The sequence below is a fragment of the Lepisosteus oculatus genome, chromosome 8 (genome assembly GCF_040954835.1).
Source record: "Lepisosteus oculatus isolate fLepOcu1 chromosome 8, fLepOcu1.hap2, whole genome shotgun sequence".
NCBI classification, from domain to species: domain Eukaryota; kingdom Metazoa; phylum Chordata; class Actinopteri; order Semionotiformes; family Lepisosteidae; genus Lepisosteus; species Lepisosteus oculatus.
This window is the reverse complement of record NC_090703.1, coordinates 46,286,156-46,310,466: the sequence shown is the minus strand read 5'-3', so window position 1 is coordinate 46,310,466 and position 24,311 is coordinate 46,286,156. Positions and strand designations below refer to the sequence as shown.

Here is a 24,311-nt window from a genome sequence, read left to right as displayed (position 1 = left end):
CCGCTCAAATAACACCAGCAGAATATGAGACAATCCTGCTGCGTCTGTCGGGCATTAAAGCACACCAGTCTTGGAAGGGCGTGATTTACAGCAGCGTGGGAACTTTCTGTACTGCTGGTTAAACGGAGTGTGTTACAGGAACGCTTCCAAAGCATCTTAGAGCCTCATGTACATCGAGCAATCAAATGAATGCGTTATTCATTTACTATTGGACGTGCAGTACAGGCCAGTGGTTTTCACTCTGGTGATAAGCGTTTGCTTTTCTCCCTGTTAATTAAGTATAATTTCAGATACACTACTGTACTGCAGGCAAATAAAATAAAAATATATAAATCATGCAAATAAAAAAAAAATGCTGGACTCAAGTCTGGCACAATCTGTCCCGCTTATTGGCGCGCATGCCGTCCCGTTTCCGCCACGAGCCGGGCGCTCGCTCCCCCTCGGGCTCACGCCTCTGGAGCGGCGCCAGTGTGACGCGGCCGAGCCCCGGGGCCGGGGGGGGGCGGGGCCGGCGCGGAGGCTATTAGTGCGCGGGAGCGGGGTGTCGGGCGAGGAGAGTCGGTGTGCGAGCCGTGGAGCAGGAGCGAAGGCAGACGACAGCCGCTGCGCGCAGGCATGGACCCAGAGGTGGTCCTAGCCGTCACCATCGGCTCCCATTACTGCTTCAACATATTTTTAACAGTTATGTTTGCCTTCTTCGTGGTTTCCTTTGGGGAGTTCTAGGCGCTCCAAGTACCGAAACCTGCTTTTATTTCCTTATTATTTTTATTTGTTTTTTTTGACTAAGGGACCTCGACAATCTCTTTTTTTTTTTTTGCTCTCCAGCCGCCGCAGCTTGCTTTTACTTACGCGAAACGGGTCTCCCGGATACTGAACTGAGTGTTCTCCAACTGGACAGAGGGATATTTTAGTTCCCCCACTCCAAATTTACGGCTTTGATTCATCGACAGAGAGCGGCTCGGCAGGTATTGTCCCGGTTTTTCGTTGTTTTGATTTTCACTGCGCATCTTCCGTGTTCGCGTCCCTGAAGAGATTTTTTCCTTTTTTTTTTTCTTCTGCAGAAGCTGTACGGAGATGTTTTGTATTTGCTGTTTGCAAACATATTTCACGCGTCCCAGAGAGACGGGCTGTTACCTGCGTGTCTCGGACTGACAGCTTGAGAATGCCTCCGTAGCGGTCTTTCCTTATAGCAGTGCCTGGCTCTTAGTGCGCCCACAGTGTCCTGGGAATACAGAAACACCCCCCACCACCACCACCTGCAAAGAAGACTGGAGGAGAAGAAGCCAGGCGGCGATTTCTCTCGGGCAATGAAGAGGAGGAGGCTGGTACTGTGCCCTGCCGGAGTTTCACCACCAAGCCGTGTGCTCTGCTGAACACCTTGCCCGTTCACCGGCTTTATTCTGCGAGAGAAGTTGAAAATCAGAAGGCGTTTTCCAGGGCTTACCGGTGTCACAACCTCTCCCTCTCGAGGCTTTCCGCTCGGTCCGAGAGTCGCGCGGTGGAGTTGTCGCCCCTTACCTGTCGGCGCGCCCAGCTCGGCGAGGCCGAAGAAGTCGCCGCCGCACACGGCGAGAGAAGGCGATAGCGAGAGGGAGGGGCTGGGGGTCTCCTTGCCCGCCCGGACGCGCCCGACCATGGCTCTGCCGGACCACGCCAGCGGCTGCCCGCCTGGGGAGGAGGCGGCATTCCCGGAGATCGTGGAGCTGAACGTGGGCGGCCAGGTGTACATCACCCGCTCCTCCACCCTCACCAGCGTGCCCGACTCGCTGCTCTGGGAGATGTTCAGCCGCAAGAGCGCCAGGGGGCTAGCGCGGGACGCCAAGGGGCGCTTCTTCGTGGACCGGGACGGCTTCCTGTTCCGCTACATCCTGGACTACATGCGCGACCAGACCCTGGTGCTGCCCGAGCACTTCCCCGAGCGCGGCCGGCTGCAGCGCGAGGCCGAGTTCTTCAACCTGCCCGAGCTGGTCAAGCTGCTGGCGCCCAGGATCAGCAAGCAGAACTCGCTGGGCGACGACGGCTGCCCCAGCGACCCCGAGGAGTCCTCGCCCACCGCCGACGCCGCCGCGCGCAACCTGTCCTCGCTGGGTGCCGCCACCGCCGCCGCCTGTGCCAGTCTGACCCCCGGGGGCGGCGCCGAAACCCGGCGCTCCGGCTTCATCACCATCGGGTACCGGGGCTCCTACACCCTGGGCCGCGACAGCCAGACGGACGCCAAGTTCCGGCGGGTTGCGCGCATCATGGTGTGCGGGAAGACTTCGCTGGCCAAGGAGGTGTTCGGCGACACCTTGAACGAGAGCCGGGACCCCGACCGGCCCCCCGAGCGCTACACCTCCCGCTACTACCTGAAGTTCACCTTCCTGGAGCAGGCCTTCGACCGGCTGGCCGACGCCGGCTTCCACATGGTGGCCTGCAACTCCACGGGCACCTGCGCCTTCGCCCACGACCAGACCGACGACAAGATCTGGACCAGCTACACCGAATACGTGTTCTACCGTGAGTGAGGTCAACGGCCCCTCTCCCCGCCCCCTACCGAGCCCCCCCCACAGCACCCCCCGCGCACCCACTCACCTCCGCCCGTCCGCCTGCCTTCCCAGAATCCCCTTGTGCTCCAAGGCGGCCCCACCTGCTGTAGATTAGAGATCTTTCGTTGCCCCCATCTCCCCCTCTTTGTGCCCGAGCTCACCCAAACAGGTCTTCTTACCCAGAAGCTGTTTAACCACAGCGCAAACTGACCCTTCGCGCGCCCTGTGGAGAGACTGCAGGACCCCCGCAGGACCTCTTTTAACGACTGGTGACGCCGTCTTGCTGCGTCTCCAGTAGCGCTCGGCTCTGAGACCCGGGCGGTGGGGGGGTTTGTGGGGTTGGGAAACGGCAAAGGTTCCCTTTCTATTATTCTAAAAGGGGCAGCTAAACAGGGGCGAAGTCTCTCTTCCTCTTGGTACATCTGCGCAAAATAATAAAACAGAAGAGGGCCGTTATTGATACCGGCGGTCATCCGGGATCACATTCCTTTCGGTCTGCTGCCGGGTGGCTTTTTTTAATCCTTTTTTTAATTCCTTCTGGTGATTATCAAACCGTGAAAAAAAAAATGACCTCAAGGTCCCTCTTTGCCTTCCCCGATGAAGAAGGGGGGGGCGGGGAGGTAACGTCTTTCATTTTCTACTACATTTTCCCCCCCCCCTTGATCAATACGGTAGGAAATCGAGGGCCGATCAGGCAGCGCGACGTGATCCCCGTGAACTGATGCTGCCCTCCTAAGCCTTCAGGGCTTAAGGCAGAAGGGAGGACTAGATCAATAAGCAGTAGGCACCCCTACCCCCTCCTCCTCAGCCCTGCCGTGAGCCCGGGGACCCCCCGGCCATGCAGGGGCAGGGGGAGCGTCTCTGGGCAGGACATTCAGCGGAGGGGGAAAAAAGGAAAAACACGAGCGAGCTTCAAAGGCAGGGGAACGGCTCTGTCACTGCGCCGTCAGGGCAGATGAGGGTGAGCCGCACCTGCCCTCTCGCTCTCCTCCAGCTGCCACTGGTCTCCACCAGTTTCTTGCATCTTTCTGTGCTCGATACTGACATTGCTGCTGCTGTGGCAGAACAACATTTACAAGCGAGAGGCTGTTAATCCCGTTTAACTTTACCGGGAACAATTTTTTTTTCTTGACATTCTGTTGCCCGTGGAGGAGGGGTTGTGGCAGTACTGTACGGGGCTCCAGAAAGCACATTGTCCAGGCTGCTCTTCCTGCTGAACTCCGAAAGGCGCAGATTCTTCCCTGAGCCCAATAATCGAGAAGATAAGCTCTCTCCAAGCACAGACAGACAGCTAAAACTCTAGACCTGCCTCCTGTTTTCTGGAGAATGCTAAGGTTTCCCGCAGTCGCCCGCACCTGCAGAGAAGACCTGCGAGACGCCAGGCTGGTAAGAGGTGTCCCACACTGCCAGGCAGCTGTGAGGCCCCAGAGGAGCTTCTCGGCGAGACCCGCCGGACAGCTGTTTAAGAAGTGGGGCAGCATGAGTCATGTGAAGACCTATTGTGTTATTGCCTGTTTTTTCCCACACGTTTATATAACGCCAAAATCAATGAGCGTGCTCGGCTAACGGTCTGTGCATCGAGGTGCGGCCACAGTGATAGACGCCATTAAGTGAGCTTGTTGCAAAAACTCGGGCAGGCAATGATTATATTTATTGATCTGCATTTAATTGGTGACAAAAAGTCAGGCTTTGAGCCTCACCACCTCGCCTTCTCCGGGAAAGAAAAGAAAGCACATCGCCTGCACTTAAAATAGAGCACAACAATCAGCACTGCTGTAATTCCATCACAATTACAGGTGGATTGCCTTTGATGAGGGAGCAGTGTTTTTGTCTGCCTCATTTTACTACAGATAACTAAAGTAAGCCTTTGGACAACCGCTGTGGCAGTTTTGGGGAAAACACTGCTGAAGTACAGGTGTTGCCAGGGCAAATTTTTTTACTCCTGAATTTTGGAGGTACCCCAGGACTGTGCAAGCAGGGAGGAGAGAAGGGGGGGTGGGGGGGTTACATTTTGTTCAGCTTGTGGAAAGGCTGGCCCTGCCTTCCTGTGGCCCAGGAGGAAGGCTCGGTTCCTGGGGGTGAGGAGGCAGCAGTGAGGGCAGGCTAGCGGAGAAGGACAGAGAAGATGTAACGCGCAGATTCGATTAAAACCGCGCATCTTGTCAGGGTCATTGACGGGGACTTAAAACCGTGTCTTAGGGGTAGGTAGGCACACATCCAGTCAGTTATCCAACAGGCAGGTGGACCACTAGCTTGGCATGCTGATCACCCCTGAGAAACACTTCAGCTGCTATAGGGGACTACACCCCCAGAACCAGGTGACTTTACTGTGTCCCCCAACCTCCCTCTAGGAGTATTCACTGTCCTGTCAATAAGGAACAGGCCATCGTTTTGCGATGATGTTCGCCCATTCGCACGACGTGGACAACTTCCGCCATGCTAGCATGCAGAGGATCTCGGCCGTCGAACTGCTAAAAAGAAGTCGGCCTCGGGATTGTTTCTCCGCCTCCTTTCGCGAACAGTCATTGCAAGTGAAATAACCTGCCGTGGTATTATGGCTGGTATCCTTTAAGAAGCAGCCGGGTGAGGTTTCTGGGTCAGTCAGCTACAGATAACTGAAAGCAAGGTGTGCAGGCTGGAGCCCCTCTTGATTTTGGTTCTTCTCGTGGACGCGATTTGCCCCAAAGGTTAGGAGAAGGTGGGAAGTGGTGTTTGCGAGGAGGCGTGGGTTTGTGAGGGCCAGGGGTCTCTCAGTGCGCCTCCAGATGTCTGGTGCAGTGGGAAGCCCGGATTCGGTGTAGATCTGTCTCCTCTGCCCCTGGAAGCTACGAGGTCTGATTGGGGCTTGAATTCATCTTCCTGCCGTAGCTCCTGGAGAGGAAAAACAGAACTGCACAACCGAGTGTCTTTCACAGAAGTGTCTGAGCCAGCTTTCTATACTGACAACTGAGGAAAGGGCAACTCCTGACTCTCTGCTAAAATCGCTTTTAATTACAGCTCATTAGCAGGATCTGGTAGCAGAGGAGGTTCTTGGGTGTCATTCCAGTGAATGGGCTCGGGCCAGGGAAGTAGGCTGTGGCCACGAGATGAGTCACCGTAGGAAGAAGTCTGGGACTTCTGGGACGCCCCAACACCATGAGTTTTTGTCCCACGCGCTGCAGATTTGGGGGTGTCTGTGGGATCGGGAAGCTTTGAAGTGAGGCTGAGTCAGAGGTGCTGTCTCGAAAACTGCGAGCATTCTGTGTTTGAGGGTCACCTGCACCACGGATATGAAGGGAGAGAGCAGAAGGTTTGATTGTGTCTCTTTCTCAGTCGCTTTTTGAATGTGTCCATTCGGTAGATTCGATGCTATCCTTCAAAGAAAAGCCAGGACTAAGAGCTGCCCAAAGCTGAAGCTGTTGAGCGCCTGCGTTTTAGACTAAAAATATTCATGGTTTTTCGATATTAGGTGAAGACTGCTGAAGGTTTTGGCAGTGGCTGTAATTCCAGGACAGGATTTGGGGAAGGCCAAAAGACAGATTCCCCTCTGTCAGCACAGGGTCTCCTGCTTCAGATTGCGAAAAGTTTGGCTGTCGAAAGCACAGAAAACAAACACATCCCAAAACACTCCTGATTCCCAGTGCACCAAAGCCCTGTGCTCTGGGGAGTGAGTGTAGGTTCATGTTCTCGCACCAGCGAACTGAGGCACAGAGACACTCAGGGGCTGTGCTAATAAGCTCCTATAGGGATTTGAAAGGCTGTGTGCTTCTGGGGGCTGATTTTATTTCTGCTCCGCTACCCATGCCAGGGAGCAGCCCCTTGGACTGGAAGTGTGGGCTCCGAGGCTCTGATTGTCAGTAATCAACACCGGTGTTTGTGGGGTCTTCAGCATTTCCCAAGCAGGCACAAAGCTTACAACCCTCCCCCCCCCTCGAAGCCACACCTCCTTCCTCTGGAGTGAGACACCCTCTGGGGCGTTCAGAACTCCAAACCCCACTCGTGTCCCGTGCGCCGCAGTCACCACACCGCCAGCCTGCTTACATCAACAAGCGTTTTTTTCCCACCGGCTTGATGAGCCGCAAGATTCCAAGAGGTTTTCTTTTGCTCGAATGCAGAAAAAAAAGAGAACCCACTAAAATACGAGGCTCCCCGTGAATGGAGAAAGTCAGTGCCGGGGTGCCTGAACCCCGGCAGTGTCTGAACCCTTGTGGGACTCTGTACAGAGGCATTTTGTTTTTGAAGCGATAGCTGATTTCGGATCGACAAAGCACTGCAAATCAGTGTTTGTACTCAGGCTGCTGTTTCTGAGACCAGGGTCAGATCTCCAGCCCAGCCATAGGTACTATATTTTTACATTCTCTTTATTACCTCCTCGGTTTCTTTTATGTTCAATTTCCCGCTGGAGGAGGTGGGTGCTCTGTCGGTGAGTAAAGCCTTTGAAGGCCCATCTCTGCTTGCCGCCAGGTCAGTCAGCACTGGAACAAGACTAACCCTCTGTGTGCCAGGGAGTTTTTTTGGGTGCAGACAGGGAGAATCACATTAAGGGGTACCTTGGTGAAGTCCGTCTGGACACACACACACCCAGAAAGCCCCAAAAGCACATCTGCTAGAGTGAAAAAGATCCTGCTCCCAGAATCCTGCTCTCTCTTTAGTGTTTCCTGTGCCTGTGTTTGACAGGGTGTATTTTTCAGTGTGTCTTGAAGTGAAGAAGCCACAGACTGGCCAGTGTCGTTTGTGTTTATCTCCCAGAGCATCCTGGGATCCTTCCGCCGAAGGACGGGGAGAACTAAACAGCAGTAATGAGAATAGCTGTTCAGAAAAGCACAAAAAGACTTCATGCCTTTTTTGGGGATGTTACAGCAGACCAGTCGTAAAGCTCTGTGTTTAAAAGAAAACCGAAAAAAAAAACCCTTGGCTAAAAGTTTAAATGTGCATGAACCTGTGCCAAAACCATGAGCAGATCCACTTTTTTGATGTCTATGGAATAGTATGCCTACTGTGACCAGAGTAAGACAATAAAGTTATTTTGTGATGAACTCGGGTTGTGGCAATCTGATTTATGCAGTGTGTGTGTTTCTGTCGTCTCGCAACTGGGAATCGCTCGTCTTTGAAGTGGCAGATGAACACTTCACTGCTCGTGAAAGAGGGAAGCTGCTCGCATTCAGATCACACTGTGTGCGGAAAAGTGAAGGATGAGGAGCCGGTGCTCTAAAACAGTTCTTTTGAAATCATAAAAGAGCCCTAGGGAAATTACAGAGCGCAAATCTGCATTGGAGGATGTGCAAATGAAAAGTATTTGCCTGTTGTGGTTTTGCCTCGTCCTCTTACTGATAAATGCTTTGACACGATTTCTTTTTAAATGCGTTCCGTCTCCTTGTCTGAAAACATTCGATCGCTACAATCCAATATGACCGTGTCCTTACGGAGTCCGCCGAAGGTGAGGAGCTGTAGGTCAGACGCAGGGGGCCGGCCTGGGAAGCTGGCTGTCACGCCATCACTGAATCTGAGCCTGCCCGGAGGCTGGGGGAGTGGAGGCATATCTGTAAGGAGACCACCTGACACTGGGGCTGGAGCTTGTAGCCCCTCTTCTCCAGATCATCTGAAGCAACGAAACTCTCTGCGCCCTGCACGCCTAGGCAGTCTGGGACCTTCAGTTTAGTAACTGATCACTAATTAGTACCAGGTCTTCATTATCAGTGATCTGAAAGGTCCTGACCATTACATTGCCTTACCAATACAAACTGGTACTGTAATAACAAGGCGCCATCCCTTGCTCACAGCCCGGCCTGAGGCCATGCAGCAGCTGCAGGCAAGTGCTCACAGTGTAGGGCCTGGTCACATCCTAGTGACACACCCACTCAAGGGTCAGCCTGGGGTCCAGAGAGTCCTCCCACTCAGGGGATCACAGCCTTGATCCACTCAGAGGATAAAAACAGCAGAACCCTGCTTCTACCACTGCCCTTATCTCTGAGTCTCTTAGCGTTCATTTATGGGGGACATTCAAGAAGAGTCAGTGCAATCATTAAGACATTGACATCCCATCTCTGTAACCTTCCTGTTCTTTTGTGGTCTTACAAATGTGTATCTGTATTTTTAAAGTCTCCACAGGGCTCCCCTCTGCCTGCCTCTGCAGAGAAAAGCTCCCTGCAGGCCCCCTCCTTTCTTTCCCCAAGGCTATTTGCTCTGTCCCCCCCCTACCTTCCCAGTTTAAAAATAAACTCTCACTCACTCTGCTATTACCACCATTCCATCCCAGATCACCAAGGTGAATCGCCCTGCCTCCCGCCCCCCAACACCCCCCTGTTGATTTTGTTCAGAAAGCCACACTCTCTTCCTTTTCTCTCTCTCCCCCCCCTACCCCCAGTCTTCCTCGGCCCCTCCCCTCCCCATCTCTCTCAAGACAAAAACTTCCCCTCTTTCGATTTTTTTGCCTATCCAAGAATCTTTCTTTTCCTCCCACTCTCTCTCTCTCTCACTAGAGGCCTCTCGCTCTCTGAGTGATGCTGCTCATCAACAGGCAGAAAAAAAGTTTGTTTTCCACATTCTTCGAAACTGTTCTGCAGGGGCCCTGTGGTATTTTATGCCCCAGGACTAGGAATACAGCTCTTTTCGGAGTATGTGAAGACCTCCATAGGAAAGGATTTAAAAATGTACCAGGGTGTATGTACCCTATAGTCACCTGGGCTTGGGACTAAATCATGTGCCTTGCTCAGGGTCTGTGATGCCTGTGGTAGTGAGTGCTGCTGAAGGGGTTGTAGAGGAGGGAGGTGTGTGCCTGTCGCAGCTGGGGAGTGGGAGGTGTGACGAGCTTGTCTTGTCTGCGCAGGTAAAGGCGAAGTCGGGAGCGAGGAGGAGGGCGGCAGTCGGCCACTTCCTGGAACAGGTACAGTGACACCTTTCACCCCCTCCTCCTGTCCCAGCTTGACCACTCAGCCGTATCCCCGCCCTCTACCTGCTCCTGCTCTTACCCCGAGAAAGGGCAGTGCCCACCTGGGTGACGCGTGGCAGCCGTTCTGCGCCAGCAGCCCCGCTGCACAGATCAGGTGCAGAAGTGAGAAACTGCTTCACTGATTGCATAATGGGAGCACCTTACGGAGGTCAGATTGTACAAACAGGCACAGACTAGAATTTTGCCAGGATACTGCAGTTACCACCTCTACTCTAACAGTGCCCAGGGACCACAGTGGCCCAACAGGCACTTCTAGGCATAGTGGCAGTACTTCAGTTTTAATGTCTCCTCTGAAAGACAGCACTTCCTACAGCTGAAAGTACAGTACAGCTTTCACCATACTGAAAAATTGATTTGGGAATTCTGGTGCCATCAACTTTAGTGGTCTCCCTTCCCAGAAATAAACAGGCACAAACTTTTTTAGTGTCTGAGCTCTGCCAAAATGAGGCAAAGGTGGTCATGTTAGTGGGAGGAAAACAATTCTGCAGTCATGTTCTTTGGCCTTTTGTTCCAATACTGAGAAAGAAGGTCTGGGAATATGTACAGTATGTTAAATAAGCATGCATGGGTAGAACCTGTGATGCTATTAAAATAATTTAGAGCATTTGAGGAATTCAGGCAACACAGCATCACATTTAAAATATACAAGGAGGATCCTATGTGAAATTCAGTATTGGACACCAGTGGGTTATTTTCTGTACATGTCAATACTCCACACTGACACTACAGCATACCACAGACTGTGGTAGATACACCCCTTCACAGGAGAGATTTCATATCTATTTGCTCCAGAGCACAATTTGCTCACCCTTTTAGTTATGAAAGAGGTTATAAAAGATTAAAGGCGTAAATCAAGCAAGAAGCAAAAGGCCCAGTAAAAAGGAAACTACATTAATTCATTTTCACTTTCAACATAGCTGAAAAGATGAAGGCCATAGCAGCTCATCACAACAAAGCTGATCCTGGCTCTGTAGTGTTGAGAGGACAAGAGAGCATCTGACACCCATGCTGGATGGGACTTGAACCCACACCCCATAGCCAGGGGTCTACTGAATATAAATTGAATATAAAGTTGGCAGGTAATATCTCATCATGAGGTTCAGACCGGAGTAGTACAGTGGAGTCCCAGCATTGTGGATTTCTCTGTGTGCTCATATTAAGACCTGAATATTTGCATGGATGAGCTTCAAGGCTCCAGTCCAAACCGATCTGAACAGACACACTGTGATACACTGACAGCACCTGGGAGCTTGAAGGACAAGGGAGTTCAGTCTGAGATGGAAGAAACCGCGAGTGAATTGTGACTTTAAGTCAGATCACTCAAACGGATTTCATGGTAAAACCACAGGATGTAGTCCTGCTTCGTTATGCTTTTGGATGGGTAATGTTGTTTGAATTTTATTACTTTAAAATATGTGACAAAATACAGTGAATGTTAAGGGACTCTAGAAGAATTGAATTGCAATTCACACATGCATGCATTTGAATCAATATATAACTTCTGGGTCTAGCAAGCACCAGACAATTTTTTTTTACCCTGACATTGTCTTTGTGTTAAATAAGAGGAGCTTCATTCAGACTTTGTAAAGGCACATGTAATGACATGGAATAACATGCACTTGAGCATTAACGTGTGCTGCTCATCAATATTGAATTTAACGAAGGTACGTGCTTCGTGGAAGTGAGCGTGGGGAGTCATAGTGGTGCAGGCAGTGCCGGAGTGTCTCAGTCCAGAGACACACAGGGACTCCAGCTGCTGGCCCAGGTCACATGACCGTGCCCTGTTAGAGGGTCATGTGACCGGTGCCTCGCAAGTGGGGGAGGGGTAGCCTGCGATGTGTTTCGGATCGCTCTGTAACCCGGCGCTTGCCACAGGTTCCCAGCACTCTTTTAATGTTCCACACCTTCCGCGGGCACACAAGTTTACCTTAACAGTCAGCATTTACTTCACTGTTGCTTTGTTGCTGTCGATGGCTTGCTTCAGGGAAGAGAACAGTTAAATGTTCGGTCCATTTGTTTTGGCTGGAAAAAAACTAGAAGAAAGCCTGGATCCACAGGCTTCCTTCTCATTTCATGGCACACCAGTGTACAGCAGCGCACAGTCTGGGTTAGGGATGCAAGCGCAGCCCAGTGAAGGTTTGAGATTAGTTTAATTTGTGACCAAAACGTCCCTTCCTGGAAAACACAGAAGGAGACGCGCACAAGGTGTATTTCCCACAGTGCCCTGCATTCCAGGAGTGTTACAGAGAGTTTCATAGTCCAAGTCCTGCTCCGGTCAGCCTGTGTTATTACCATGAATACCATGAATGGGGGTTTATGAGTGGCCATTACCAACAGCCACTTATGGCCTAGTGGCTATTCCTGATCATGTTATCTCTAGCTTTCAGCTATTCCTGAGGTGTCAGGTACAACAGCAGGTGTCTGTTTAAGATTCCCCCAAGCCAGGCCAGGAGTAATGACCCCAGGCCGGGGTCAGATTTGTACCCTGGGAGGCACAGCTCTGCCCCTCCCTGTTTCCAGGGCAGCGCAATACAGTTTTACATGGCAGGCTGACCTCTGGTATGGTCTCTTAGTGTTTGGATTCAGTCGCTGCCTCTGATCTCAATGAGATGCAGTAGCGGTGGCCCGGCTCTTGTCACCCAGTCTGAAGCGTTATGCAGAATACAGAGGGGGATCGAGGGAGAGGAAGACTCGTAACTCAGAGTCCCAATTAGCCAGTGAGCCCTGTAGCTTTAATGTGAAGCCCTGTGTTTCAAAGTGCGTACCAGGCACTCTTACTGCCATCCCCCTGCTTTTCCCCTGTTCTCAAATCCTCGGGAGTAATGAGGGCTCTACAGCTACAGGCTGTAATTATGAAACATTAGCTGGGGTGACAGTGCCGGGGGCTGCAGGCTTTCTAAGTGACGTGCTAATTCTGTGCAGAGTCGGGTCTGATCGTCAGCTGGAGCGGGCAGGGCTCCTCTGCAGAGCTCATCCGGGAGGGTGGGAGAAACGCCCCGATGTTCTCCTGTGAGCCACGAGGCTGCTGTCAGAGTGGCGATGCCCGTACTGGCACGCCTGTTGTCCTGGCCGCGTTGCGCCAGGCTGCAGCAGCGGGTTACGATCCAGGCCCGGGATGGTGAGGAGAGCGAATGGCGGAGAGCCGAAAAGGGCCGCACACAGCGGCGAGGAAAGTCATCTGCTCGGGTTGGAGTGAAAACATGCAGCTGGGAAAGAAGGAGGGGCAGCTGCCCGGCAACCAAAGTGTTAAAACCCCCAGCTGGGATCTGTGAGGCCTCGTGATGAGCTGCTGTTTTGAAGCATCCTGTTTTAACACAGATAATTACACGGCTGTGTCAATCACGCGGATTGGGCACGATCAAAATCTCACAGAATCAGGACATTGAAATATAAGTGAACGTATGAACTGAGCAGAGCAAGGGATATTGCAAAATAAATTGCACTTCTCTTAGAGCAGTCCGAAAAGGAAAACAAAAACCCCCTATAATAATATTGTTTAAAATTCAATAATCCTCTTCCAAGGTAAAAAGACACCAAGCCATATATCGAGCACAGCAGCAGTGTGGAAATACAACCAAATCCTTTTTTCTTTCCCGATGGAAAGGTGCATTCCTAACCCCCAGCACAGGAAGAGAATAGTAAGGCACGAAGATAAAGCTGACTGCAGCCCCTGACGGGCAGGCTGTAATCCTTTAGAAATGAATCCAAAAACTGTCCATGCGGAAGAGGAATGTGAGAGAACACCTGCGTCAAACTGCATGGATGAAATTCATTAAACCTTAAGTGGAATTTCTAAGGATTTTAATGCATTTACTAGCCTCATAAAGACTCTTAAAGACTGTTTGCACCTGTATTATAAGAGAATCGTAGTCCAGGCATGGTCAATGCATATATGTACTATTTACGGCACAATAGTGAAGGAAAGTGCAAACTGAAGAGGCCGTACTGTGTCACAGGAGCAGACTTTTCCCTCGTGGCACCAGCCTGCCACAGGGCATACATGATGATCCAGGGACTGCAGGAGGCAGTCAGAGCCTGGCACCCACAGCCACCCAGTTGAGCCACGTGTTCATCTCGCCTCCTGGATTTCACATCCCGTCCTCCCGCTTCTGACAAACGAGGACTTGGACTAACGAGCCGGATGAGCTGCGTGGGGCCTCCGCCCGTTTGTCACCGGTCTTGTGTCCATTACTGTGCCGCTCAGGGAGAGGTGGGCAGGGGCAGACAGCGCCAGGAGCAGTGCCCTCTTGGCGCCACACAAGCCCCATCGTGAGTCAGCGGTTTTCCTTCCGCTTAAGTCCAACTAGTAAGATTTCCGCGTGCATCACTGATTAGCACAGGATTCACACCACTTCCACGTCTCATTCAGTGGTTTCAGAGTTGAAAGCACATTTCTGAAAAGGCCTCAGACAGAAAATAAAGATAAATTAGTCGGTGGTCGCGCACAGGAGTACTCCAGGACCAGGGCTGAGACCACTGTCTGAAATGGAAGGTTTATTAACTGTTGTAAACACAGGGACGTTTTAGAAAACAGTTGGGGATCCTTGAATCACACTCCATCAAAAACAGTAATTTATAATGTAAAAGAAAATCCTTGATTATTTCAAATGCCACAATAGTTCACAGTAGCTTCATAGTATAATGCTTTGCCTGTATACTGGGTCTTCAGGACAGGCCTTACTTATTCATTAGAAAATGAGTTCACTGAAAAGGTGGTGGACATAGGAGGCCATTAGGTCCGTTTAGCATTTTTGATTACCAGTAGCTAATAATTATCTGATCTAGACACTTCTTGAAAGCAACATGACTGTGTATTGTTTCACAAACATTTATATGAATAAGTGGTTTGAATTATCTAATGGACTTGTTAGCTTGCACTTGTGTTCTTTGACTAACATTTCACTATTGAAACTGTGTTTATTGCAGGAGAGGTTTATTAAGATTAATATTTTTCCTGAAACTTGTTTTACAGGAAAATCATTTTGATATGTGAACCATCTACTTTAAAACAGTTATGCTAATCTTGTTTGGAATGTCTGCATTCGTGCTATGAAGCTACTAATTATAACTATCCTGCCTGGTCAGTAATGGCTGACCAGCACCCTGGATCCTACCTCCAGGTTGCAGGAGTCTGTGTCTCAGGTCCAGTGCTGTAGCCCTTGCTCAAGCCAGGACCATTACAGAGTCATGCTTTGCAAGAAAATAATCCCGTTGCTTTGAGGTGACATGTAGGAAACAGATGGTTTAAGCATTAGGAAACTGTAAAGCAAATGGCAGGGTGACACAACGTTATCCAACAGTCATGGCCGCCACAATGCAACCACATCTTTCCACAGTGTGTTAAGCAGTCAAGACCTCATGGTTCACCTCGATATTCACTACACTCTGTGACAGTTTGCAACAAACAGAACTGGCCAGCAAACAGCAGCCCAGAAACAGCCTGAGACAGGCATACCAGTGGAGACAATGTTAGATCTGAAGCCAATGAGTTCTCAAGGTAAAGAGACATCCTTAACGAATGAATTGTTAGAGCTTTTACAACAGTATTACAGCAGGTTCAAGTGGGAGGAGTTGTCTTATTATGTTGAATAACATCTTAAACGTCATTTTAAGACATTGTCATTGTCTTAAAGTGTCAATGACAGCATATCATTCAAGACACCACACTTCCTACAGGATTGAGCATTGTGTGGGTTAGGCCTGCTGTAAGTGATGTTTGTGGACCAGAAGGTAGTGCCCTTCCCTCTGTACCAGAATTTATACAGGTGGTAAAGTAGACTGTCGATTGTGGCACGCGCCTGTAGGCCTCACAGGTCAATCCAAGCTGTTCCTATGAGCACCAAGCTGGATTTACTGGTGCAGCAGGTATGGCAGTACTAACAGATCCACATTGCTTTCTCCTGCCTTGTGTCATTGTGTTACTGCATTCGCTGTCCAGCTGCACTCAGAGAGAGAGAAAGTGCAGCTGGTTTAGCTCCAAAGCTTCCTTTTGTCATCATCAATTTGTGTTTTTGTATTTGGCCTAACTCAATTGCAATATATGCGAACATGTTCAGCAATATTAAACTTCTTGTGATACCAATGAATTACAAAAAAAACAACCGAATTAAACATGGAAGGAAACAATTTATCACAGATTGCAGACGGTGCAGAGCCCAAGGCCGGAGATATAACAGCCGGAGCAGAGGACAGCTCAGGACTTCTTGGAGAGCAGGGAAACTCAATATTCCTCTGACGTCTCCCGAAGGTGGGGACGACACTGCGCCCCAAATTGTTCAGCTCCTGCGTGGAGCCCCAACAGCTGGCATTGCTGTTGCCAGAGGCAGACCCCTGGCAGACTGGAGCACTCCCTCTCTTTCTCTCAGGGAGGCTCCTCTTGGTCAGCACTCGTTAACAGATTGTCAACAAGGTTATTTATAGCTGTTTAGGCAGCGGGCCAGCTGTGTGCAGCTCCTCATTATTGCGCCATTGTACAGTCTGTGGTCAGTAATTATTCAGGGGCGATTAACACAGCCAGAATGGGTATTTCTATCACTCGTCCTTACAGGCTTTCAGCAGACAGAAGCAGGAAATTGATGCTGTCAAACCAGCCCAGCATTAGAACAGACCTGTGGCAAGTAGTTTGTAACATCTTTCAGCTGAATTCCTCTTCAGTTTTTACCTAAATGTTGCTTAGTTGAAGGGTGTTGCACAAAGTAATACATCAGTCAATACCCTAGTTGCAGGGGACTGGAAACTATTAAGTTATGTGGCTTATGTGGTTTTCTATTCAATCAGCTCCATCACTCTGATGCACACAGGATATGCAGGTGCAGGTAACTTACCTGTAACTGAGATAATCAGATGCACATCTAGAGACCTGCATGGTGTGGGTTAGGCCAGCTTAATCACTTACCTGCTGTTAGTGATGTTGGTGGACCCGTAGGTGGTGCTCTTTCCTCCAGACCAGAATTTCTACACCAACGCCCCAGTACGGTGACAGGAAACACCTTGCTGTTGGAGGTGGTGTCCCGTGGGTGGGGTGAGAAACTGAGATGCTGACTACTTCATCAGTAAATCCTATGGCACCGTTTGAAACAGTACAGGTGTGAGCCCAGCTCTAGGCCCCTCTAGGCTTACAGTCTGACCTACCTAAAGTTCCCCCCTTAATTAAATTAATGAAGTAAAGGATTTCTCACTGCTCCCCTGATCCCCCTGAGCTGCCTTGAGATCTTTTGGGGTTGAAAAGCATTGTACGAATTACGGGATCTGCGTTCTCATTTGCTAAACCCTCAAAGCAACCCCAAAAAGCTGCTGACTCCCCATCCCCTGAATGAGTAGGGACCCACTGCCCCCCTGATAACTTCACCTACAACCCATATACAGGTGGCCTCCAACAATTACAGTGTGCGACACCCTGAGGCACCTGGAGATGTCCATTATGTATTGGGGCACTAGCCAGCAGTTATATTAACCTGCAAATCACAACTGGCAACTCACTGCAGCTAGGCAGCTGTGAACAGATTAATGAACTGGCTTCATCACTCTATTCTCCTCCCCACTGAGAGCTGGTGTGTAGTGAGAGTACTGGCGCACTATGGCTGCCGTTGCATCATCCAGGTTCCAGGTCGGGCTACACATTACCTGTAAAACTGCTTGAGTAGAATTTCCAGAAAGGCGCTATATAAGTGTAAGGAATTATTATTATGGATTGTGGTACATCACCTTGCTGTTGCTTAGAGCTACTATAGAATAGAATATCTGGTTCAGTAAAAAGCACTTTAAAAAGCAAGCTCCCGAGTGTTTGAAAAAAATAACAGCTAATCATTTGACAAAGCCAGAGCACATGACAGCAATCAACCAAAAAAAAACCGTACAAGCAATAAAATTCTGTTTCCAGTGTTGAAGAGCTGTAATTACAAGGCAGTCATTATGGCTGTGATTGAAATCCCTCTGACGTCTGAGAGGAGGCAGGAGAAATGAACAGAAATTGATGACAGACAGTCGGATGGGAAAGTGTGCCCAGGCTGGCAGTGCCCCTCACCCTACAGTGCAAGCGGGGTGTGTGGGTGAGGGATTGGCGATAAGGGGAACCGCAGATTGAATCTGCTCCCGCAACGGACCCGTACAGGGGTTTCAAGATCTGGGACGGAGTGTCACCTCCTCCATCTGGAGACTTCGGAGGAATAATCTTGTCCCTAATTAGGTTTAATCCTCAAATGGCCTTGTCCTCGTACTGTCCGTCAAGGAGATCTCTAATCTGCGCCCCTCCCCCCTGCCCAGCTCTGCCCTGTCCTGCAGCCATCACGCAGGTGTGGAGATGGTACATGGGCAACAGGGTCCAATTGGGTGGCCAGACACGCTGAGAAACACTGGATTGGAAGTTCGCGATTCAACAGAATTTGGAATATTTGAAGGTGTGTAAAACGGGTACGAGATCAAAACAAGTTCTTTTGAATGATTAATGCTCTTCGCCACATCTAAAATCCAGTGATTCTCCCAGGCCTGGAAACAGCGTCCCAGTCACACTGTGTTACTGCATGTACCAGGGCTGGCGGGGCCCGGTCCCCTGGAACTACAAACCTGGGGAACTTACAGGCCCTCTAAGACCACACGCGAGCTTCGATTGGCTTGATAAAACTCATTGGAGGCAGTTAAGTCAGGAATGGCCAGCTGTGATCCCACAAGCTGTTGGTATTTCTGTGTCAAGCAATATCTAAACAACGTAATTGCACAGACCACTTGCTACAGTGGTGAAAATAAAATTGTTCTGAGTTGCAGTAGATGATTTGATGGTAGTGATGGCTTGTCACCCCTCATTCTCTCACACATCCTGCCTACGGTATACTGTATATACACATGCGTACTGAGATAATGCTACTCTGCTATTGTTATTGTACTGCAATGTGATAGCACCACTACTATCATTACTACTGCTGCTGACAATAGAAATCATTGTGAAAGAGCTCTGTTCTGGGGATCAGAGCAGGAACTCATTGTGCAGAGCATCTGTATTCTATAGGAAGAACGGGAGAAAGTGTAAAGCTCTCTCTTTTTTATAATCCTCGCAGAGAAATGAGCCTCAGCCCCGGGGTAATAATCTCTGTGCTGAAACACCATCACCTCCTCCTCTCACAGCTCACGCGTGCTCAAACTGAGAGACACACGCACACACACACACACACACACACACCACTGCGCTAGAATATTCTACACATGCAGAGAGCTTCCATATGGAGCAAGCTGATTTCTCTAATGGCTTAATGCCGTTATATAAGGGGGGTTACTGTGCTCATGTGAATCCCTGTTTCGCTCTTAGACTGCCCCCATGCGCGAAAGGCTGTGTCCCTGCCTGTTTCCCACCTGTGAGTGTGTGAAGAAGGAATGTCCAGGAATGTAGGTATAGCACATTCAGGAGGGAGGTGCTGGCAGTAGCAGGTGTACAGTGACCTGTTAGAGGGGTAGAATGGGGGGTAAAAATGACCTCCAGAGCATCAGTCATGCACACTTTGATTGGTCACTGTCCAGCCTCTCCAGCCTGCTCTCCCTGTCGGTCTGTGGGATTACACAAGGCAGCAATGTTGCAGAAATCAGGGGGCACTGCGTAGGTCAGCTTCTCAATATGCTGAACTAACAGTATCGGGGAAAGCACTGATCTAGTGTTACAGCATCGCTGGTGCACACACCTTTACATCAGCTCGATCTCTTCCCCTTCCTGTGTCCCACCAGCTCATCAAATCTGTCTAGATGGCACATCTTGGACAAGGGAAACAAATACAGGGACAGTACAAATTGAACATTTCAATGGATGTAATACCCTGAAACCTAAGCAATTGCTTCAAAGAATTGTTTTGGTGATCTTGGGCAATGAAGCACACACACAGAGGCACACAGAAACATACACACACCCTAATTCTCTCGCTTTGAGCTGCATTTACATGGAGAGTCGCCACTTAGGCAAAATTACTGCACACACTCAGTTATCCGCTCGCAGAGCTCAACAGCCAAGTGGAGCCACGCAGGAAAGATGAATTATTCAGGAAAATAGTCTCAGCATAAAAGAAAACAGAACACACACAGAAAATAGCATAATGATGCTCTTCCAACAAGGACTGGCAGGAAATCTCACTTCAGATCAATTGCGAGATGTTGGATCATGGGTAATTTTCAAAGAGCGAGGAGTGGGACAGCGAGGGGTGGGGTACTGTGGGGACGCTCACATTACGGCAGTGTTCGATATCCTGCAGACTGCAGAGGAGACACAGGGCTTAGGGCAGTCCCACTGTCAGTCAGCACAGCAAATGTAAAGGAACCCCACAAAAAAAAAGTAGAGGCACTGACTAAATGAGGACGGGTGATCGAATTCACACTTTTCATTTGACCCTCAATGCTCTCTGAGGGTGCTTGCAACTCTAGGTTAATAATAATAATAATCCCTTACACTTACATAGCGCTTTTCTGGACACTCCACTCAAAGTGCATTACAGGTAATTGGGATCCCCTCCACCACCGCCATTGTGCAGCCCCACCTGAATGATGCGACGGCAGCCATAGTGCACCAGAACACTCCCCACACACGAGCTCTCAGTGGGGAGGAGAGCAGAGTGATGTAGTCAGTTCAGAGATGGGGATTATGAGTAGGCCAATGGGAAATTTGGCCAGGATGCCAGGGTAACTGCCCTACTCTTTTCAAGAAACACCCTGGGATTTTTAATGACCACAGAGAGTCAGGGCCTCGGTTTTATGTTTCATCTGAATGACAGTGCCTTTTTACAGTTTAGTGTCCCCGTCACTATACTGGGACATTAGGACTGACACAGACCACAGTGTGAGCTCCAGTGGGTTGCAGGGTGATCTAGCTGCTGGCGAATTCGGCAACCCTCCCAAATTCCCAGTTGAATCGATACACCCCCCTCTGAGAGCATCGTTGCCTGTTTTCCTTGTTTCCCTTAAGAAAGGGCACGACCATGTCAGCTGCTGAAGAAAAACCAAAGAAATCCCTTAAAATACAATAGACAGCAGGGCTCTCGAGTGCAGTGCTCATCTAACAGTCCCGTCTCTGTCTTCCGTTCCCAGGTGAGAGGGAGGCTGGGACAGTGCCCATGGGAAGGCCGCTCAGAGACAACCCGCCAGACAACACCCAAAACCACCCTGAAGTGGGTGTGGCCAAGGAGCTCTCAGCCAGTCCAGGCGACCAATCAGAAACCAGCACCACGCTGGACCTGACGAATGGCTTCTCCCCAGATGCACCCAAGCCCCCACTAGCCCCACATGACCTGGAGCCACCCCCTAGCCCCACACTCCCCCCTCCTCCTCCTCCTCCGACCATGCCTCCCCCACTACCCCCCAGCGTGCCCCCCCCGCCTCCACCCCTCCCACCCAAGGACACCCCTCCCCGGCCCACCACCCTGCTGCTCAGACAGTCCAGCGGGCAGGAGAACGGGCCGCCCCCCAGGCAGGACCCGGACGTGGAGGAGGAGAAGAAGCTGCTGGAGGAGGAGCTGCAGAAGTGCATCGAGGATTTCCGGAGGATCCGCATCCCCCAGCTCTTTCCCGACCGGAAGAGGCACTGGCAGAGCGATCTGCTCCGGAAGTACAATGCCTAGTGGGAGTGGGAGTGGGAGTGGGAGGGGGGGGGTCTTGCATACAGCATGGCATCCCCTTGCTTAGCTCACCCCCCCGCAGCTCCCTGCTTGCTCTAGGGAAGACTCCAGGCTGCAGCTGGGGGCCAATCTGGGAATACTCTTCCTCTCGCCCCCTTCTCACAGGCAGTCTTAGCTGTTCGTGCTTGTATCCCTCGTTCCCATGAAGAGGTCAGCTGCCATTCATTAGACAAAGGATAAAGTGCTGGTGCAGCACCAAACTCCTGTCGGGATCGTCCGGCCTCTCCGCACTCTGACGCATAGAAGCTCAGCCCACTGGGCCAGCTCTGCTCTGCTCAGCTCAGGTCAGTGTGGACACAGCCTCCACTGTCCGGTCCAGCCGGACCACTAAGGCTCCTATTGTAAGGCACTCCGAGCCATTTCAGGTCTTACGGCGCGCTTTCGCCGAAACGTCTGATGAGGCCGTGTGTAAATGAACTATATTAAACAGCATTTCAGACATCCCAAGTCTGCCGGAAATCAGCCTCTCCTCCCTGACGCCCGTAAGTGATCCATAATCCCCCGGAAATCGCCCCCCGCATTTTTCTCAAATCCGCTAAAACGAGCCGCATCTCTGTACAACGAAAGTTTGCAAAGAAAGTGAGATTATTCAACTGGACTGGTGAGTTATAGTATTTATAGTGTAGTGTATTGCATATTTCATATAGTATCTATCAGCGAATTATTTAATTATATAGCTGTGATTTGTTTTTTTTTCAAGGGGGACTTTGAAAAAGTGCGCAAGTTTTCATGGGAGGGGCGACACCTCCCTCCCTGAAATCAGTTTTTTTTTAAAAGTTGGGATGCAGATGACCGACTAATGCCACCGGCTTGAAAACACTGAGGATCCGAAGATGGCTTGTATACAGAAATAAAACCGCATTTGACCAAACCGTTGTGCGATGGATGTCTATGCCATTTCTCTGTTATATTGTACTGACTCGGCACCAGACTAACGCTTGACACACTAATCCAAACAGGCCAGTTCTCCGAATTCCAGAGAACAGCCTAAGCGCACCATCTGATCCGTATGACGCAAACTGTCTGTCTAAAAAGTGCTGCTTCGCATCTGTTTATCTTACGTTCATACTTCAGCCCGCGCGGTGTTTGACCATCATCTGGCTGAAGCTCAAACGAGTTAAAGGCGTTTAAAATAAGATCTCGTTTTTTCGCTCAAAAAATGTATTAAATTTCACCCAAAGTTTTTTTTTTCTCATTGACGGAACATAAATTAGTCGGGTTCGGGGCAGGCAGCTCGAAAACTCGTTCGTGTTTCGCTCCCGATCAGATCGGTTTCTTCAGCTTTTGCTTTACGCTTCCGAGAGAAGAGAGTCGTTGATATTACTGACTTCTTATAGTTTATATTCCATACTGGACAATTAACGACTTCATCTGAATTACTAGTTCTCCTAATTAGTATATGATACCACTGCTTCCAGCTCTCTGCTCGCTGACGATTAGAAATTCGCTTTAAAAAGCAGGTGGACCGCAGGTCTCCAGAACCAGGAGTGTACACCCCTGACCTGCAGAGACGAGTGGTGAGCAGGAAGACCGTAATCAGCTGCAGGGTCTGTATAAGTATTGTGTTAATGTGGAGATAAGGTCGCACGTTAAAAGCTGGATTCTTGCTGTTTCTCATTCTCAGAACAGAGGCTGAAATCGGCCGTGATAGCAAGAATACTTTTCAGGACAACTCTTGGTCACAGGCCACGCAGAAACATATACACCTAGATTCCTGGAAAAAATGCAGCCAAAATCCGAGTGGATTTCCAAAAATTTGGGAATCACATGGGAAAGGTGCTGCACAACTCTGTCCCATGTCCCGATTGTAGAAATTGCAGAGGACTTTTTTTTAAATTTGCATGTGTATTAGAAGCCTCCTCTCTTACAGCCTTTACTGAAAGATTGGCGTGTGTTGGTGTGAGCTCTGAGAGGTCACCTTGTCTAAACAGGTCCCAGCATTCATCAACCTGGGAGTGGAAAAGATAGACACATCCCAGGAAAGAGGAGCTGTCCGTGTAGCGTAAAGATTGCATAAGAGAAACACCGCTGTATCTACACTACCAGCATGACTGATCCGTTGAGCCATGAATATTTCATTGATCTTTGCAGCAGCACATTGAAATAGCAGCTAGGTCTAAGACTGTAGCACACTGTCAACAGAAGTAATTTTCCAGTAGTGTTTACTAGATGTATGCAATGTACAACAAATAAACCATATCCTACCAAAAACATGTTCTGAAGATCTGTGTGTTTTGTTATTTTTGTCTGCCCTGCTACATCGTCCAAGCTCTGTCTCGGCAAACCCCGGCCTGACACACACGAGGTCACGCTGAGAGTGGAGGAGCGCACTAGTTCGTGTGTGAATTGCAGGATTAGCCCGCGTCGTTTTCTCTGCTTCAGCTGGTGGCTGCCTGCATCCTGGCAGCTGGCTCCGAGCTGGTGGAGCTGGTGAGTCGGGTCACACCTCTGTCTACGTTAACTCGCGCCCAGGGCTGACCCCCCCCCTGCAGAAGAGATCTACACGGGGCCGTCCTCCAGCACAATAAGCCTTCGCCTTGTTTCAAGTCCGCTTAAAGTGTCTGAGGTCCCGAGGTACGCTCTCTTCGCCTGTTAACTGCTGCCTCATCTGGAAGGCCCTCCAAGGTCAGTGCTCTTGACCTACACAACCTGCTCTCCACACACATGCATGCATGCTCCATCCACGAACATCAGTGCCGGGACTTGAGAGTAAAAAACAAAAACTTTTAGCGATCTCTACCATGACTGTCCCAGTGGACACAAGGCACCACGTGTTAAATGCTGGCCGTGCTCCAGCCCAGGGTCAGGCTAACTAAATCCCTACCCTGGGCCTCTCGGCTCCTCTCTGACCATCTCAGTGCTGCTGCTGTGGGCAGCCCTGCGGTGACAATGACCTCGGAGCATCCTGGGAACCACAGGGCAGACGAGCTGGAACAGGCCAGACAGACAGCAGCACTGCTGAGGGATCATGCTTCAGAGTGCTCTCTCTCTCCCCCCGGGAGCTCCTCTCCTCTCTTCCATGGTCAGCTGTTGCTGTATTGTTAACTGCTGCCTCATTCTGTAAAGTGCTCTGTTGGTGTTTTGAGTGTGATCGAGATGGTTAGAGAGAGCGTACCTATACTATCCCCAAGGGGCAATTTGTTTTACAGCAGTAGACAATATAAAGAAAATACACAAACAATATGCATGTACACGAGCCAGAGAATCAACTGTTGA

At 50.1% G+C, this 24,311-nt stretch overlaps 1 protein-coding gene across 4 annotated transcripts; it reads left to right on the top strand.

Annotated features, from left to right (window-relative positions):
- The first annotated feature begins 541 nt into the window (after positions 1-541).
- On the top strand, positions 542-23,306 carry LOC102690941 (BTB/POZ domain-containing protein KCTD12-like). 4 transcript variants are annotated; one of them, XR_011190266.1, is made up of 4 exons: positions 542-2,496; positions 9,331-9,387; positions 20,509-21,696; positions 21,796-23,306. XR_011190266.1 is itself a non-coding variant. In XM_069193542.1 (4 exons), the coding sequence occupies exons 2-4, from the start codon at positions 1,635-1,637 to the stop codon at positions 21,036-21,038; spliced, it is 1,449 nt and encodes a 482-aa protein (XP_069049643.1). In that variant the 5' UTR covers positions 542-681; positions 826-1,634; the 3' UTR covers positions 21,039-23,306. The 4 variants fall into 4 exon arrangements, 3 of the variants coding, with proteins under 3 accessions (XP_069049643.1, XP_069049640.1, XP_015206847.2); XM_069193542.1 differs by having other exon boundaries at positions 542-681; positions 826-2,496; positions 20,509-23,306; XM_069193539.1 differs by having other exon boundaries at positions 542-965; positions 1,062-2,496; positions 20,509-23,306.
- Positions 23,307-24,311: the final 1,005 nt, after the last annotated feature.

Excerpts from the sequence above, each read along its gene's own strand:
- LOC102690941 (XM_069193542.1), top strand. The coding sequence starts at position 1,635 with ATGGCTCTGCCGGACCACGCCAGCGGCTGCCCGCCTGGGGAGGAGGCG. Across the intron at positions 2,497-9,330 it reads CACCGAATACGTGTTCTACC|GTAAAGGCGAAGTCGGGAGC; the intron begins GTGAGTGAGGTC and ends TTGTCTGCGCAG. Across the intron at positions 9,388-20,508 it reads TCGGCCACTTCCTGGAACAG|GTGAGAGGGAGGCTGGGACA; the intron begins GTACAGTGACAC and ends TTCCGTTCCCAG.